The sequence below is a fragment of the Urocampus carinirostris genome, chromosome 2, assembly GCF_059441175.1.
Source record: "Urocampus carinirostris isolate Australia breed hairy pipefish chromosome 2, RoL_Ucar_1.0, whole genome shotgun sequence".
NCBI classification, from domain to species: domain Eukaryota; kingdom Metazoa; phylum Chordata; class Actinopteri; order Syngnathiformes; family Syngnathidae; genus Urocampus; species Urocampus carinirostris.
In genome coordinates this window covers 42,602,861-42,621,831 of record NC_142350.1, presented here as the reverse complement: position 1 = coordinate 42,621,831, position 18,971 = coordinate 42,602,861, and the positions used below count along the sequence as shown (strand labels likewise).

General features: G+C 39.5%; 1 protein-coding gene across 1 annotated transcript; it reads left to right on the top strand.

Moving 5' to 3' along the window:
• Positions 1-204: 204 nt before the first annotated feature.
• LOC148371935 (inactive serine/threonine-protein kinase ULK4-like) lies at positions 205-14,080 on the top strand. Its single transcript, XM_088326564.1, has 10 exons — positions 205-408; positions 2,649-2,786; positions 5,730-5,829; positions 7,501-7,640; positions 7,736-7,898; positions 8,399-8,500; positions 10,035-10,118; positions 10,247-10,322; positions 10,422-10,668; positions 13,399-14,080. The coding sequence occupies exons 2-9, from the start codon at positions 2,649-2,651 to the stop codon at positions 10,471-10,473; spliced, it is 855 nt and encodes a 284-aa protein (XP_088182690.1). The 5' UTR covers positions 205-408; the 3' UTR covers positions 10,474-10,668; positions 13,399-14,080.
• The last annotated feature ends 4,891 nt before the right edge of the window (positions 14,081-18,971 follow it).

Sequence of the window (18,971 nt, the reverse complement as noted above, 5' to 3'; positions counted from 1 at the left end):
CGAGAATCGAGGCTTAACGCGAGATTTCGCATATCTTCTACTTATACGCTCTAAGTTTAAATATACACAAGTTGGGAAAACAAAAATGGTTCTGGTCTATTTTTTTTAAATTACATTTGATCTTTCTTTGCAGATACATGCAAAGTATAAAGGCGACAAAAATATTATTGTGCTCTGCTTGATTGAATAAGAGAGAAACTGGATTAATTCACAATGGCCAGTTGCTACCATAGATGTTTCATAACATTTGTGCGATGTCACGATTCGAACAACTCTAAATGATAGTTAGGTCGACTCTTATCTATATGCATTATGATGTCAGATCAAAGTTTTTAGTTAGTTCTGTTGGAATTAGTCCATACTACACAAAGAGGAGTTACTGTGCAAGAAGACTGCTGTATCTCAAAGGTAGAAGGCTTTTCTTCCATAATGTATTGTAAACTGTAAAAAGCAGGGCGTCCTTTCTTTAGGAGAGACGTTTAAAAAGTTACTACAACGGTACTGCGGTTACCATTCCGTTGGTTCAGCAGCCAACACAAATAGTTGATTATGTTAAAGATTTGTCTAGGGGTATTTTTTTTCTTTTTTTACAGAGCCAAAGTCATTTTCAATAAAACATCTTCATCCAATATAGTTTATTATTGTACATTTCGTTCCAAATGTTCTGGTGAAAGGATTATCATTCTTATTCTTCAAAAAAAATGTTGGCCTACTGAGTTGATTTAATCACAATATCACTCACATGAATCAATATTTTAGAGTGAAAGGGTATTTTAAACAACGTCTATTCTCCAAAACCAAAATGTGTGTGTTATGTAAATTTGTAAAAACACCCAATTTGGAGGAATGTGGTCTTTAAATTTCCAAACAGAGTGAACTAAAGATGCTGGGGCTTAAATATAAGGATGTGAGAGTTTCTACTTTTCAATAGAAATGCATCCCATAACATTTGTATTTGACATCAAATACCATTAATTAACTATGACTTTCAGAAACATAAAGAGAAGTAAAAATAAAAAATACTTGACAAATTAAAGACATCTCGCAAAAATATGTCAGCAAAAGTTGTGTTGCTGTTTTATACTAGCCCTTAGCATTCAGATTAAGGTAACAAATATGATGTACATCAGTACCTGCAATAGCTTAAGTATCTAAAAACCTATGCTTATGTTGTGTACTGCGTACTCGGCAAGTGTTTTCCTATCAAAGTTTTAATTACATCCACTGATTTCATCATAATGGCAAGACTTTTCCCTACAGGAAAAAACAGGAATGTCAAACAAAATATATGTGATGACTTCATAAGATTTTGCTCCTATGGGTTATAATAAGACCTATTTTGACACATCATCTGGCAAAGTGACATTAATTAAACTACACATTATCCAGGTGTATTGATAATCATGCAATGCTTTTTTTGTTTTGACAATGCTGATCGTTTCTTAGCAATTTACAGTACATTAGCGCCATGTGCTGATCCCATGCAGTAACAGCATATTTGGTGCGTGGTTTATTTTTGTTTAAGGAACACTTTCACTTAAAAATTGCACTCTTAAACACTACTATAAACGCCATTTTAAACATTATACATTTTACAATATGATTTTCTTGGTTTGGAAGATGCCCAATTGTGTTGTAAAATCAATTCTACTGTGGGAGTACAATACAGTAGTCAAGTCAAGTCATGTTTATTTGTATAGCCCTTAATCACAAAGAGTCTCAAAGGGCTGCACAGACCACAGATTATTGCAAACCACAGACTATTATGACACCATCCTCTGATCTAAAGCCTACATGAGGGCAAATAATACACAGGTATTGTCAACATAAAATATAGATTATTCATATGCTATAGCATTAAAGTGTGTTTTAGGCTTGGATTTAAACATTTCCACTGTGGTAGTAGATCAAATCTAAGGGGGAAGAGCATTCCACAGCACCGGGGCCTGAATGGAGAACGCTCTCGACCCTGCGGATCTCTTCTTGGCTCTTGGGATCACTAGTAGACCAGCATTTCCAGAGCGAAGGCTCCGGAGCGGAACATAGGGGGAAATTAAATCTGAGAGATATGAGGGAGCAAGTCCTTGCATGAATTTGTATACTACCAACAGAACCTTCAAATCACATCTTAAGCTAACAGGGAGCCAATGCAGGTTAGCTAAAATCGGGGTAATGTGATCAAACTTTCTTGTCTTGATTAAAAGCCTCGCTGCAGCATTTTGTACCAGCTGAAGGCTCTTGATTTTGGACTTCGGGAGACCGGAGAGTAGTGCATTACAATAATCGAGACGGGAGGTAACAAACGCATGATCTATAATCTCCGCATCCGACTCAGACAGCAGAGGGCGAATTTCAGAAATGTTGCAAAGATGGAAAAAAGCTGTTTTAGTAATATTCTTAATGTGTTTGAAAGGACAGATCGGGGTCAAATATGACACCTAAATTTTTGACTGAGTCACTCTGGGTGATATTACATTTGTCAATGTTCAGAGCAGTTTTTGAGAACAAGTCACGGCATTTAGATAGACCAATAACTAATCGGCAATCATCAGTTATTAACTGTATGATTAATACCTTGTGTTTGTCTCTAAATATATGTAAATATAAATATATTTATGTTTACCTAAATTCATTTTATTTAATTGCAGATGGAGAACATCAACGTCTATGAGGAGCTTGGAAGAGACGCTATGTCTGTTGTTTATAAAGGAAGGAGAACGGGCTGTCTGAACTACGTGGCCCTGAAATGCAGTGATAAAGCCAAAAGGCTCGAAATCACCAATCACGTTGGTCAATTTTATTGTCTTACTACGTATTTGATTTATACTCTCAACAGCTAGTCAGATGATTTGAAATAGCTTTTAATGGTCCTGTTCAAATGACAAGTTCTCGTGTATTGAAAAAGACAATGGATTGATTAATTTTCAAACAAATCCTGGAAGGAGGGTTATCACATGAGCAGTCTTTTCTCAAGGTTTCTCATTTCACCTTAGGTTATCCATCCATCCATTATCTGTACCGCTTATCCTCAGTAGGGTCGCGGGGGTGCTGGAGACCATCCCAGCTATATCCGGGCAGTGGGCAGGGGACACCCTGAACTGGTTGCCAGCCAGTTAGACTTTACAAAAAAATATGATTTAACTCAATTCTGTATCACTTATTTTGATCCAGATCATGGGAACAGGGGCATTAGCCTTGTTGAAAAAGTTTTGGGCAGTGTCAGCTTCTTGCCCCTCGGTAGGGATTTCCAGTACTAGTTAAAATACACTCTTCAGCTTTCACTCTTCTACTCGGTCATCTCTCGGATGTATTTATGAGGCACCCTAATGTAATGCACCTCATTTCTAAGGCCACTAAACCAGTACCCTGCAAAGATAAGGCTGCTGTGAATATGTTTCTTGGTTCGGAGGTTATGAGTTTCCAGTTACATGCCTACCTGTGTGTAGTTTGCTTGTTCTCCGTATAACTCGGGTTTTTTCTCCAGGCACTCCTGTGTTTCCCACATTGCAAGAACATACACGATGGATTGATTTGTCAATCCAAATTGTGCATCGGTATGATTCCTGTAAATTCTGGACAAGCAGCTTTTTTTCGCTATTTATTAAACACTGCAGCTTTAAAGGTGGGGTGCGTCGTTTGAGGTAGTAGAAAGTAAAATATTTTGTCTATTAATTATGTGTTAACAATGGCCAACTGAGTTCAAAGAGCCTTTAAAACAAAAATCTATCTGCCTTTATCCTACTTTTAGCCGAGCTTTTCATGACTGGCAACACATTAAAAAGCATGAAACAGGGAGGAGAAGAGAGTGATTTCATGTCCCCGCAGTTTTCTTCTTGTGTGGTTATGAACCAGGTGAAAGTAAGGACATGCCTGTTTCAAATACGGTCCAAACACCAACCCACACCCCAAAAAAGATGAAAATTCGAGTGCGTCTAAGAAGTGCACATAAGTAAAGACACGTGTCACACAAGCAGCTTGACAGAGGTTGCAAAAATGACTTAAGCAAAAAGAAGGTGTGAGCAAATTTAAAATTTTAATACCTTTAAATACGGTGTGGCTTATTCTTTTCTTTTGTGGCGGCACTGAGGAAAGCAGCCAGCTTGTCCTTCGCAAAATGCATGCACTCTAAATACAAAACACCGCGGTGACGTCTGGAAACATTTTTGACGCCCTTTGAGAGAAATAAGGGCATGTTTTTGCTAACATAAATTATATATGACAATAACAACGTACTCACGATATTTAAACTTTTTCACCCACACATGAAGTCATGAATTTATACATTCCAATTGAACAGCAGTGAAAGTTATCCATCTAAAACACCACACCTCAGTTTTCTTTAATCCTCAAGAAACGGTGACAAGCGAATGCAATTTGGTCCGTCACTATGTCAAGCAATGACAACAGCACAAAAAAAACAGGTCTGCCATGCAATCTGGCACTATTCTCAACAGTATGGTTGCTCATTTGCTCTTGTCTGGAAATTTAAGGCTTACATATTTCGCAACGCAGCCCTCATTCGCATTTTTTCATTTTGGCGCAGTAGTAAATATGTGCTCGTCTTTGTAATCGCCATCTTAAATAGTCACCTGATTGGAAAACACGTGTCGTTAACAAGTAGGAAGAAAAGTGACATCAAAGCAGTTGAAAACGACGTCAGTAGTGCGCTGTTTGCGTTCTCCAGCCCAAAGGTGTTGACGCCAAATTCTGGATGTGGTGGCGCCAAGTGTGCTGTGTGTGTTGTAAGAAATTGACGCAAATTAGTTCTGTTTTATGGCTGTTTAGCCTGCAGCTTAAAATCCTGTGCGGCCTGAAAAAAGATAATGTTGAGTTTTGTTCTTGAGTTTGAGCACGTAGCTTTTATTCAGGTGCGCTCTATAGTTTGGAATTTACGGTACTTAAGGAAATTGTTCCCTGTCCGTGTGTCCTGTCAAAAGCTGGCAACCTGTCCAGGGTGTTCCTTGTTCACTTCTTGAATTCGACTGGAATGGGCTCCAGCACCTCTGTTACTCTTGTGAGGAAAGGTAGATGAACAATCAATGAAAGAGTGAATGCAAATCAGGGTAGTCAGTCCTACAACATCCAAAGAGCATGCAGGTGTCACCCACAAGTGGAGGAGCCTTGCCACAGAGGATCTTTCTACCTACAGCAGTGACTTAGACCCTGTAAATTGGAGAGCTTACGCCAGCCAATTCAACAAGACTGCTGATGTACTAAAAAATACGAAAATTAATGTCATTATCCTCTCAGATTTATAAACAGCCAAGGGAAAAAGAACACTGGTGCCAACATGATTTCAATGTTGCTTTAATTTTTCTCCACAGCTCACTACCTCCATTCTAAACATGCCCCAAACCATATCCCTTATCTGTTTATTCTGCTTGTCCTACATCGCTCACAAAGGAAAAACTTTAACCCAATTATCTAGCATTAGATGTCTGTGGGCGGTCAACACAGTAATTTGTACTCTTCGTTCACACTGGGGTTTCGATAAGTACGGTTTGCTATAAAGGATGAGTGGAACAGAGACTGGATCAATCAAAATATAAGTTTTCGTTCGTTATATCAATAGTTAACATTTTTGAACAATTTATGCTTCCCATGAAGGAAATCTTGCATTTTATATTTATATTTCAGTTTGCTCATAATTGTTTTATGAGAACAAATACACTGTGCAAAAGGTCTTGGATTATTGTAATGGAATGGCATTGTCTTTTATTGCTTTTTAGGTCCGTGTATGCCGAGATCTAGATCATCCTAATATTGTACGCTTTTATGAATGGTACGAAACCAGAAAACACTTATGGCTTGTTCTGGAGCTCTGCACAGGTCAGTTGCGGTCTTCAGGGAAAATAGTTCTCACATATTGTTTTTAATGATTGTTGAACATTGTTTAACTGCAATTATTTTCATATCTAGGCTCAATCCCATTCTTTCCTTTTTCATCAACCTACATAGTCTTGTGTATATTTCTTTTACCACTTTCTTTTCATTGTTGAGGGCACAGGAACTATTGCTCTACGGGTTAGAAACATACTCCCTTCTTAGCACGGTATCACTTTGAGCTGTGTTTGTTGTGGCTTAAGATATGGGACAATTGTTCATTAATATATTTTCTATTTCTTTCCTATTCTATTGCACTGACTTCAAAACAGTAAAATCGTGGCAGGTTACAGTGAATAAACTGTAGTGCAAATGAAACAGACAAGGACTGTCCCCCACAATTGCTTCAAGTCCGTCAGTAACGCCTGGGAGAAGCTAAGGTGTTTCCTCATGAGTCAGTGAAAAGGGGCTGATGTCCCTCACTTCTCTACCTTCAACATTTTCAAGAGGGTCGAATTTCGTACCCTCCTCGTGGATGCGCTTTGTTAGAATAAACAATATAATTGAGACGAAAGGGGAGTGATGGGATTGAGCCTTCTGCCACGGACACACCAAATGCGATCGGGGCACTTAGGGCTTCACGTTAAAGGGAAGTCAACGTGGTTTAAAAAAGGAGACGATACCACCCACAAAGACTGTATTGAGTTTCGTTGTTAAGTTTGAGCATGTAGCTTTTATCCCGGTGTCGTCTGTAGTCTGGAGTTTACGCTTATGTGAATTGTTGGCTGTCTGTGTGCCCTGTGAATAACTGGCAACCAGTGTTCCCTGCTCACTTCCTTAATTCTACTGGATGGGCTCAGTCATTTCTGTTACCCTTGTGAAGAATATGATATCACCCACCACCATGTTTGTTCTATTTGAAGTAGAAAACAAGTTAGTACTGTAAAAAAAAGCACCGCCAACACGAAGCACTAAAGCCCTTCCCAAGAGTTACCTGAGGCGTGTTCAGGAGAGTGATCAGACATGTAGTCTCTTGTTAATCGCTTGCCGCGCACTGCTGAACGGTTGTAATCGCTCACTGTGATTGCCTTACTGATCCAAAATGGCCGACGACAGTACAATGGATTTCGTTCTACAGCTTGCTTTGAGCGAGTTGGCTGATATGAGCGACAGTTCGCATATTGACACAGTTAAGGTTATCCTAAACGCAGTGGAAGGGTCATACCTGTCTTGCATTGTTCACAAAAATTACCAGGCAATGTAAGACGATATATTACATCGCCAACAGCACTCGTCAGGGTGAGATCCTCCATCTTCTGCACTGTCGACGCCATGTTGGAAATCAAAGTAAGCGGTCTTTCTCCCGTGATTACTCGGGCACGCGAGCGCTCAATAATCACTGGCCGTTCAGAAGCTAGCGATAGCTCGCGATAGCAATCACTCACTCTCCTGAACACGCCTCTGGCTAGTTTGTATCTTTGTTGTATTGACAGGAAGCGGGTGCCCCACCTCTTCTCTTTGTCATTCAAGAACAAAAGCCATTCAAGCACCCAACAATTACACTCGTACGACACAATATTTCGCTTATCGTGTGTCCATGGCATTATTGTCTCTTTCTGGTAAAACCTTGCTGTCTTCCTTTAACATCTACTGTCCACTTTGTCTTGAATGTTTAAGGTGGTACATTGGAGTCCGTGATCATTCGAGATGGGTTTCTGCCAGAAGATGTTGTGAGAAAGTTTGGGTGGGACTTGGTCAAAGGACTGGAACACATACATAAACTGGGAATCATTTTCTCAGACTTGACACCGACTAAGGTCTGGCCATGAGTATATACTTCCCAATATCATCATATTTACATTATGATCTATGTTTTATGATTACTATAGCATATGTATCTTTCACCCAACAGATCCTTCTGGATACTAGTGGCATTTTAAAATTGTGTAATTTCTGTTACTCCAAGTTTGAGACGGACACATTTGAAAATATCATTTTATTGTGTTCTACTTTCGAAGAAACGGGAAAAAGAAAAAATTACATGAAAAACCAAGAGATCAAGAAAAGGTTTCAAGGTTAGTTGCCTTTACGTCCTTGCCCGTTTGTTTCACTTGAATTGCAGAATACGAATTGATCAAGTGACATGTGTTCAGTCTCAGTAAAAGTGCGTGCTTTAGCACGTTGGGAAGGGCTGACTGGCCAATAATTCTTCTGACTGACAGAGATACAAAGCACAAATACACATCATGGTGTTTGCGATCTTTGATATGATCAGAAATCTTAAACTAATTTGATCAACTTCACATCTATATTTATTTTGAAAATATAATTTTATTTCTTAATAATACGATGTTATGAGACTCTGGTGGGACGAATTAAACGCTGGCGGCCCAACAGATTTCTATATATGGGAAACACTGTGACTGATCAGTAATGATGACCATGATACCCATGATGGGTAGTTATTTTTTTAATTGAGGGCTTCGTTTAATCTTTTTTTCTGATTATTTGGAGATTAATAGGTACATTTAATGTTGTTTCCTCTCTTTCTGGCACTAACTATTGTTGTTTACAGGCTCACCAATTTACATGGCTCCAGAGACAATCCAGGAGTTCGAAAACACTGTAAGCTCTGATCTCTGGGCTCTTGGTTGTATTCTGCACTACATGTACACCGGTGAGTACCCAATGATTAGGAGCCTATCTTGAATTGCACTCTGAAAATACAGTGCATTTTGGAAAATAATTATTTATATTTTGCCATTTTTTATGTGTCAAAAAATGAAAATGTATATTCTTATAGGACTTCTTCATTTAATTTTACTTGAAGATATTTCTTTACAGATTTTCGGTTTTTAATTAGGCACAGAACCTGTAGTGTTTCCTGCCACAATTATACAAGTGTGTTGCAAAATATTTGACACGCTGAGGGCATGGAGAAATTTAGTCTCAAAGTTGACCCATCTGTGTTGGTTTTTTTAGAGCAATGAGGTCATTGAATGAACACAACACTTTCAAAATGGACAATCCCATTTACGCTACATGTAAGGCGAGCTCTGAAACAGCGGTTGTAGTGAACAGCGATCCCATACCGCTCATTTCTGGTTGGAAGTGGGCGATTGTGGCTTTTTGTTTGTGTTTTTCATTGCGTGAATATTTTGTCCGGCTAGCTCCCTGTCGCGCCGGGGCTGCTGAGGGCCTTCCTGTTTTGTTGGCTTCCCGTTGGTGGTCGTCGGCTGCCCACCGAGTGTTGCTTTAGCCCTGTTTATGCTGTGTCCTTCGGTTCACTTTCATCCGGCTTCGTGTTTTTTTCTGTAGCTGTTGCCGCTTTTCAATGTTGGTTCCTGGTTAGTTTGGCCGCTCACCGCATGTTTTATGTCTGCCAGCCTCGCGTTTTTTCCCCCAGTGCTGCAGCCGCCTTTTGTTGATGGTCCCTGTTAGCCCCCGTTAACTCTGTGTGTCTTTTTGCCAGTTCGCCCCATTCTGGCTGCTTACCATTTGTTGTACAATTGCTGCACTCACCTGCGACACAACGCCTAGGCATTCACCACAAAAACTACTAAAACCTTGCCTAAAACACGCATAACCCCTTTGACTAATTAACAGATAAAACAATATGGTGACTGGTTTGTAAGGGTGCTTGGTATTCTCCGATGACGACACAGCTCAGGATAACAAAGACGAGACAGGCATTATCTCGGAAAATGATTGGAAAATAAAGATGAAATATATTGATTTATGAAAAAAACCCATGTACTATTTTCCTGACATTTTGCATGTTTGAAAATTTACGACTAATGACGACTAATTTTAATTGCCTTCTAAATTATTAAATTGTAAAATTGTAATTTTTTAATTTTTTATGCTGGAATCTTTATATGGTATTAGGATTATTATATCTAAACTGTTTTTGGCACATCAGTATTTCCAATGAAGTATTGCTCACAAATGTCTAATTGTATCATATTCAGATTACAGTTCTATGTTTTAGATTCTGGGAAATTAATCTCACGATGTTAGGGTTTATGTTTTTAGTCATCTCCACATTGACCGTTTTGACCTGCTTTATTTTGGTCAATTAATTGTTTCTTTCCAACATGGGTAGCCTTCATCCAGTGAGAGTCACATCTGGTTATGTCGAGTTATGTTTATTTATATAGCCCTTAATCACAAGTGTCAATAGTATATTCTTATATTATTATTGTTCTTAGGTAAACCACCATTCTACTCTAGTTCCTACAATGAACTCAAAGAAATGATTTTGTATAAGGAACCATCGTCTCTGACGCAGAAAGGTAAATCCACTCACTTTAAAAACATGTTAATCACGTGAAAAATCACGTTTTTTATTATACATTTTGTGTGTGTTTTTTTTTTGTCCTATTCTGTTTTTTTACTTCTCACTGTTTTCTCTTGGATACAGAGTGTCTAACTTCTACTCCGAGTCAAGATTTCCAAAATCTTCTGAAACGTTTACTCAACAAAAAGCCTGATAAGAGGTTAAAATTCATATGCATTGAATCCTGTGATTTAAGTTTCACTTCGACAAATTGTACATGTATTTGTATTGATTTATGTTTCTTTTCCCCTTTCCCAAGAATCGGCTTACCAGAATTACTGACCCATGACTTCTGGAATCATAAGAATTAGCGAAAGAAGCTCAAAAGAAGGGGCAGCAGAGCGCTCGTCATTGGACAGAAAGATTGCAAGTTCAATTCCTGGCTCCTTTGAATTAGACATCGATGTGTCCTTGGGCAGGACAATGAACCCCTAATTCCCCCGATGAGCAGGCAGGCGCCTTCCTTGCATGGCTGTCGTTGCGATTGGTACATGAGTATCGTATGGGTAAGTGTGAAGCACATTGTAAGGTGCTTTGGGAGGTCTTCAGTGACTTGAAAAGCGCTATATAAATGCAGACTATTTACCATGAGGGCAAGCGGACCCACATCTTCTCATTGTTAACTAAGAAACTAAGAGTTTGAAAAAACAATTAGAATTGTCATTGTTTACATTTAGATTATATATGACCATCCAGGATAAACACGTAGTCAAATATTTTTAAGAAAAAATAAAATAAAAGAAAATTAGGATAGTGAGAATATTTAGAATAAATGTGTTGGAGAGTGATGCTGTGAAAGTGGGAGGTAAAGTTAAACACTGCCCATATTTACGTATCCCGTTTGTATTTGATGCATTAATGGCTAAATGGCTAAACTAAAACAACGCGAGCAACTAACGTTTCATGAAGTCGGATGAGGTCAAAATGTCTGTGGCACCGTACCCAAACTGTCGATCTGTGTTGCTGTGTAAACAGCACCCTCTTCTGGAATTAAAATATGATTGCGTGCAATTTCAACAATTAACTGGATCGATCTTAATAATAATAATAATAATTTCCTTTGTATTGTCATTCTTTGTAACAATGTACACAGAACGAAATGTCGATACACCTGACCCGTTGTAGCGAGTCGATGCAGCCGCAGCCAGAGGGCGCCGCCATTATACCAATTAGGTATGTCTCGGTCGAGGCGCGTAACACCGTTAATTTATGTGTTTTCATTTATAAACATTAGCTGCGGCAGTATTTTGGAGCTGAAAAGACAGCCCTGTTTTCAAACTATTTCTGAATTTGTTGGTGGAATTTGATCTTCATATTAATGTGTTGCAATTTAAGGAACAACAGTGTTCTTTTATTTAATTCTTTATAAGTCAAGTCATGTTTATTTGTATAGCCCTTAATCACAAAGAGTCTCAAAGGGCTGCACAGATCAAAGACTATTGTAAACTACAGACTATTATGACACCATCCCCTCATCTAAAACCTGCATGAGGGCAAAAAATACACATATGCAACATAAAGTCAAAGCGCCTTATTGTTACATACGGTATTCTATTCGTATATTTCATCTCTTATTTTATAGTTTGTTTTTTCATCATTTGTCACACAGATAACCACTCAATAATGTCCATGCCAAGTTCTTTCCCCCAAAAAATGCGAGTCTGTACAAATAAAAGTTGGGTAAATTAGAGTTGGAATATAGGAGTGGGTAGGACAAGGAGCTGGATCAGCTCTCGCAACACTCTGTTTTGCACAATACTGTTAGTTTCTAATAATCGAATTCATTATAGCTTCATTCGCTTGCATGATTAATTGCCGTTTTTTTTTCCTGAAAGCACCAAGCACCGAATCAAATCATTTTTCTCTATAGTAAAATGGAACTCAAACAGTTGATCATTCCTTACCATCGTTGAAGTGCTCATGTTGCATTAAAGGTACACTGTGTAATATTTGACCACTAGATGTCGCTGTATAGTGTAGTGCAGACCTGGGCACTCCGGCCCTGGAGGGCCATACGTCCTGCCAGATTTTGAAGTTTGCTCTTCTTTAACTCAGGTGATACAAATTATAACCTCGTTAGCAAGCTAGCAAGTGCTCGTTAACGATACTGGTGATGGAATCACCTGTATTGGATCAGAGAAACCTCAAAAATCATGCAGAACATACGGCCCTCCAGGACCGGAGTGCCCAGGTCTGGTGTAGTGCAAGGGAAACGTTTGCTAAAAATCACAAAAAAGAATACAAACTAGAGATACTCAAAGTGACCAATATGCACCATCTTTCTTCTCATTTTTTTGGCCCGGCCTTTCACAAAGTTTTGCGTTTTTGGGGCTACTCTTTGGGAGCAAGATGGTGGAATACCATGTCAGCTCACTCTGGGTGAGGCTCATGTTATGTAAAACACATGCAAATTTTAAAAATGCACGTCTATATAATTGATCACGTATTTTTGCTTATTATTCAATTCAATTTCAAAAATCCTATGCAGCAAAATTGTCTTGTCTGATGCATTGGCCTAATTAACTACCCTCAAAAATCATGATTTGACGGCAAGGCACAAACATTTGGTTCTTACGTTTCTGACTTAAATTCTCATAAAAGCATACAAATAAATGTAATGCCTTGACTTCACCGTGTCCTTGTTGCATGGGATAGCCTATAGTGTATCCGGGCCCCCGTGCTGTGGAATGCTCTTCCCCCTGAGATTCGATCTGCAACCTCAGTGGAAATGTTTAAATCTAAGCTTAAAACACACTTCTATTCTATAGCATATAAATAACCTATAGTTTATGTTGATAATATGTGTATCATTTGCCCTCATGTAGGTTAATAGTCTATAATAATAGTTTGCAATAGTCTTCTATCTGTGCAGACTCTTTTTAATTAAGGGCTATACAAATAAACATGACTTGACTTGATGGCAATTATTTTAGATGTATTGTGCAACCCTATTTGCTTAACCATGCGTAATGTCCATCCTGTAGTATTGGCAGAAACGATGCCATAACAAAAGATGAAGGGGCTCAGTGTGGCATGGTGGATCACAGATTAGCACATATGTCTTCAAGTACAGAAGTCTCAGGTTCAATTTAAGCTGCCAGCCTCCCTGTGTGGAGTTTGAAAAGGGTCATTGTGTCTGGGTGATCTTCTCCACGCATCCCATGTCCCAGGAACATGCATAGCAATCCAAATTGTCCCTAAGTATGAGAGAGCATGTGAATGTTTGTCCATTTCAGTGTGCCCTGTGACTGGCTGGTAACCACTGGTGCTCCTTGTCCACTGCCCAAAGACAGCTGGGATGGGCTACAGGACCCCTGCAACCCAAATGAGAACAAGCGGATGGAAAATTAATGGAAGGGCCCACAGCAGTCAGAATGGAGGATGAAATCCAAGAAAATATTTCAACCGTTCCCTCAAAATATGTATGTATAAACTGGTGAAAGAGTGTTAAAAATAGAAACCCTAAAGCAGAACTCTGTATAATGGAGGTTAAACTCTGAGAAGACATATAAATACATTTGTGCCCAAAAAAATCAACACGAAGACACACTTAGGGGCCCAGGCCCTCGCAATCACTTTACTACATTTTTGTAAATGAAAAGTAACGTTTACATTCATGTCCAAGAGGTGGCGACATTTACCATTTGAAATGCACGCCGTGATGCTAACCCTTAATCAGGGCAATGTTAAAATTAACATGATCAATTCGCCAATAGACATCATTTTTACATGTTCTATCTAAATGAATTGTAGGTTGTGATCGATTTTTTATTCTCCCTCTCCTTTTCAATCTTTTTCTTTTTCTCCTATTCTCCTTTTGTATTTCTCTCTTTCACTCTTTCACTTTTCTCTGTTCTTCTTTCACTCTTTTACTCTTTCGCACTTTACCTTTCTCCGACTCTATTTTTCTCTATTTTTTTGGGGGGGTCTCTGTTGTTTTTTCCATTTTTCTCTCATTTTCTCTTTCTCTGTCTCTGTTTCTTTCTCTCTTTCTCTCTCAATGGTCAATATGAGTGGCGTCATCTCTGTGTTGTTTGCTTGGTAGAAACAAATTGAAAGTTTAAATTTGGTAAAAGTTTAATGTATGTCGAAGCAATATTATTTTATAATATTATAATATAAGAGCATAATACATTTTTTAAAGTAATTAACTTGGTGCATAATGTTACATAATTATGATTAATATGTCATCTCATTAGCCGTACCGCTTATCCTAATTAGGGTCGCGGGGGGTCTGGAGCCCATCTCAGCCATCACCAGGCTGTAGGCAGGGGACACCCTGAACTGGTTGCCAGCCAATCGCAGGGCACACGGGGACTCGCTCATTCTCACCTAGGGACAATTTGGACCGGGCAATTCACCTGAAATGCATGTTTTGGGAATGTGGGAGGAAACCGGAGTGCCCGGAGGAACCCCACGCAAGCACGGGGAGAACATACAAACTCCGCACAGAAAGTCTGGAGCTGGATTTGAACCCACGCAGGAGATTCCCAAGACATGAACTGTGCCGCACATGCGCTAACCACTGCGCCGCCGTGCTGCCTAATATGTCATTAAAAAACATAAAATCTGTAGAAGTGTTTGGAAGCCATACTAGCTGGATCATCCATCACTCTTCAGTAATAATAAAGCTGAAATTGTATTAAAGTTGTTTTTCTTAGAAGTTGGGGTGCACCTCGAGATCCAATAGCATCCTTAGCAATTGTCGATATTATCTAAGGGTTCTTATCCAGTCAATTGCCAATGGAGTACATTAAAACATATCAGCTGATCATTCATACCATCAACAAGGCAGCCATTTAAATTCCAATTGAGTTTGAGATTTAGGTGACCAATCAAGCGTAAAGCTTTGGGTAACTACTAACGCGCAAACATCGGCGCTAAGAGTGTTAGTCGCTCTTTAAAGTTAAACCATGCTGGCCCAGTACAAAACCTTCGGGTGTCATGTGATACCAAGTTGCCCTACACCATCCATACACCGCTTATCCTCAGTAAGGTCGCGGGGGTGCTGGAGCCCATCCCAGCTATCTCCAGCCAGTGGAGAGGGGACACCCTGAACTGGTTGCCAGCCAGTTGCAGGGTATGCAGAGACAGACAGCTCACTTGCTCATTTACACCTAGGGACAATTTAGACGGGTCAATTAACCTGACATGAATGTTTTTGGAATGTGGGAGGAAATCCATGCAAGCACGGGGAGAACCTGCAAACTCCACACAGGCTGGTAGTTGGATTTGATCCCATGACTTCAGCTGCCACGCCAGTGCTTCTCAATTATTCACGAAAAAAATACTCTCGCGCCCTTCCAACACTTATGCCCAACACAGCTTTACACTGCTCCCTAGCGTAGTGAAGATGCAATTCTGGGAAAGTTAAAAAAGAAAAAGTTCACCGATGTCAAACGTACCTGCCCCTTAATTCTTAATGTTGTTTATTTTTGGGATCTTGTTTTGTGTAGCTCACTCAAAATATATTTGAGAACAGTGGAGTGGTTTTGTCAGAGCTTTTCTTGTGGGAACCTCAATTAGACCCTAGCTGCAGCAGCCCCCAAGTCAATTGAATTTGAGACCCGTGGTTTAGAATGAACTGCATTTGTACATTTTGACAGTCAGCACCTTTTAAAAAACTCAAACACTTAAGGTCCCTCAGTCACCCATTCTGCATCTTCTCTCCTTTTATGTAAATTCATCAAAATTTAAAATAAAATAAAAACAATCATATTCCCCAAGTGATATTTTTGCTATTTTGTAAAACACTTGTGTCAGTCATTATTGAGCTCAATATACAATGTAATAATATATTTTTTAAATGTATACAGGGAAACTTTTTGAGAAAGCATATAGGCAGGAACTGTACCAGAACCTGCCCTATGTTTATGCACACCAAAGATTTTATTCATACAAGTTTAGAATTCAATGAGTTTCTAAAAAGCTTTCTCATGGGCATGCACCCACACCAACGTTCATACACGAATACGCTCATTCCTTTATTCATCCAATCAACCATTCATTTGTTTTCCAAACTGCTCATTCTCACAAGGGTCGCAGGGGTGCAGGACCCTATACCACCTGACTTCTTGTGGGAAAGGGGACACCATGGCCTATTTGCCATCCTATTGCAGACCCATTAATTCCCCGTCAAAGTCGTTGGATGCAAAACACCAACACCGCAGCACACCTAAGGCAGTTTTCAGCTGCGCCATTTTCAACCCTTCTCCAAGTTGCCTTGGTCACATGTTTTCAGCTCGTGTGACCATTCAAGATGGCCACTACCGAAGAGTCAGATAGCAATTACTATAACGAGCACGTATTTTTAACTGCGCTGAAAGAAAACACTGATGAGCACAGCGTCGCAAAATATGTGGTGTAAGGCCTATCTTTTGAGACGACAGCGCCAGGTCAACCATAATGTTAAGAATAGTGCCAGATTGCAACACAAACATGTTAAGTCAACTTTTTATTTGTTGTCACTGGTAGTTGCCACGGGGCAGCACGGCGGCGCAGTGGTTAGCGCATGTGCGGTACAGTTTTGAGGTCATGATATCGAACCTTCCTGTGCGGAGTTTGCATGTTCTCCCCATGCTTGCGTAGGTTTCCTCCGGACACTCCGGTTTCCTCCCACATTCCAAAAACATGCATGTCAGGTTAATTGGCCGGTCCAAATTGTCCCTAGGTGCGAGTGAGTTGTCCGTCTCTGTGTGCCCTGCGACTGACTGGCAACCAGTTCATGGTGTCCCCTGCCCACTGCCCGAAGATAGCTGGGATGGGCTCCAGCACCCTGCGACCCTACTGAGGATAAGCGGAGCATATAATGGATGGAATGGATGCGTGGTTGCCACGGTAATGGACCAAAACTGCATTTGCTCGTTCATTGAGGATTAACGGAAACTCCAATGACCTGACAATGACTCAGATGATATGGAGAGGGAACTGTAGTGTGTTTGATAGATAATATCCCCTGTTGTTCAATTCAGTTGTATAAAATTAAAATGAGGATTTTGCTTGATTTGTAGGTGAAGACGTTGAATCTAGATTAATATTATTGATAGTAAGCAAGTATTTGGATCAAATCAATGTTGTCCTGGGATTGATACTTCGCTCGCGCAATTACCTACAAGTGTCGCTACTCTATGTAGACAGCACAGTAGTTTTCTCCCTCACCTGGCATCCTCAGCTTTATGCCTGAGTCGAGACTGACTGGCACATTTTTAGCTCTCTCCCTACCTTGCCTGCTGCTACATCCTGCCTGCTGGGCAGAAATGAGGGCCAAATCTATGCGCCCACCACAACCAGAAGCTTAAAGGGACAGAGGCTTACAGGAAGTGAGGCGACGTGTTCATTTTTGTTCTTAACTGCAGAAAACGACAATGCCAAGTGTGGTTTGTCTGGAAAAGCAGCCTGCTACTGTGGCAATGCCACATATTTATATAAACACATGACAAAAGCTAACACTGCAGAGGGCAACTAGGTGCAACCAAAAATGTGAACACGTAACTGCTCCTGAGCAAAAACCTTTAAATCTGTTGTCACTATAGAAACCGAGCCAATAAGAGATAATTGACAAATGTTTTTGCTATATATTGCCTTATTTGTGCAAAATATTGTGCAATGGAAAGTATTTTCATTCTGTAGTTGACATCATTATACAATACTTGTATTTTTGTTCCATTAATGCTCATGCGGTTTGACTGGCTTGGCTTTTTTTCTAAAACAGTCATAATATAAATGTTTATATTCATTTTTTTATACTGTTAAAGTTTTAATTAGAATTATTTGATAAAACTGAAACCCTTTTAGTGAATAAAATCTTTGTTCTGTGTTTATCGTAACTCAAGGCGGTGATGATTCAATTATTCAATGATAATACTTTTTCCAAGTAAAAAGTATTAGTGTCGATCGATACTCACATGTATTTAGTTAAATCGGAATCAATCCTGAAATTCCCTGCCAAATTATTTTTACATTTTTTGCATGGTTCACTCTAATAATAAAAAGTTCATGAATGTAACTCTTACTCCCTAAAGTACCACATAATTTGTAATTTTGTATTTTTTCCTACACTCCTGTTCCTCTCTAAGATAATCTGTAAAATTTTTATTGTGAATTACAGAATTAAATTACGTCCTACTGAATTACGCCCGCCCCACTCCTCTTTCTCAGCGAGTGCTGTTTATGAAAATTATTTCAACAACAACTTTCTACTCCCCCTTTACCTCAGGTGGACAATTGGAGAGAAAAACAAAGCGCTAAGCTACATTTCGGCTTACGGTTGGTGTTGCTTATTTCAGCCTGTCCTTCCTTGAATGTTTGAGTTGGTCCACGGACTCAGCAGGGGGTTTTCTTTACGGTCGTATGTGTTTTGCTATCGCGATGTAAACAGATGAGCTCAAAAAAAAGCACAAACTGTGTGTGCGTGTATGTGTCTCAGCAGGGGTTCTCCTGCTGCAGTCTTGATGATTGGAGTTTCATGGATGGCTTTAGTTACTATGGTAACTGTTAGACATCCATCCATTTTCTGCACTGCTTATCCTCACTAGGGTCGCGGGAAACTATTATTCAGTATGTTTTAATTCCCCTAAACTGAACACGTGCACACATAGGTTGGCTCTTTTTTTCTGTCTATTTATTTTGATTCCATATTTCCCTAAACGAGTGTTGGGCAAAAATCTTGACCGAGGGGCCGGTTCTGGAGAACGATGTGTTTTTTCTCATTTATGAATAAATATACATGCAGACATCTACATGTTATATTTATCATCCACAACCAAAGCGGTGGTGGTGATTATGTTTTCGTCTGGGATCTACACTGATT

Excerpts from the sequence above, each read along its gene's own strand:
- LOC148371935 (XM_088326564.1), top strand. The coding sequence starts at position 2,649 with ATGGAGAACATCAACGTCTATGAGGAGCTTGGAAGAGACGCTATGTCT. Across the intron at positions 8,501-10,034 it reads TCTGCACTACATGTACACCG|GTAAACCACCATTCTACTCT; the intron begins GTGAGTACCCAA and ends TATTGTTCTTAG. Across the intron at positions 10,119-10,246 it reads ATCGTCTCTGACGCAGAAAG|AGTGTCTAACTTCTACTCCG; the intron begins GTAAATCCACTC and ends TCTTGGATACAG.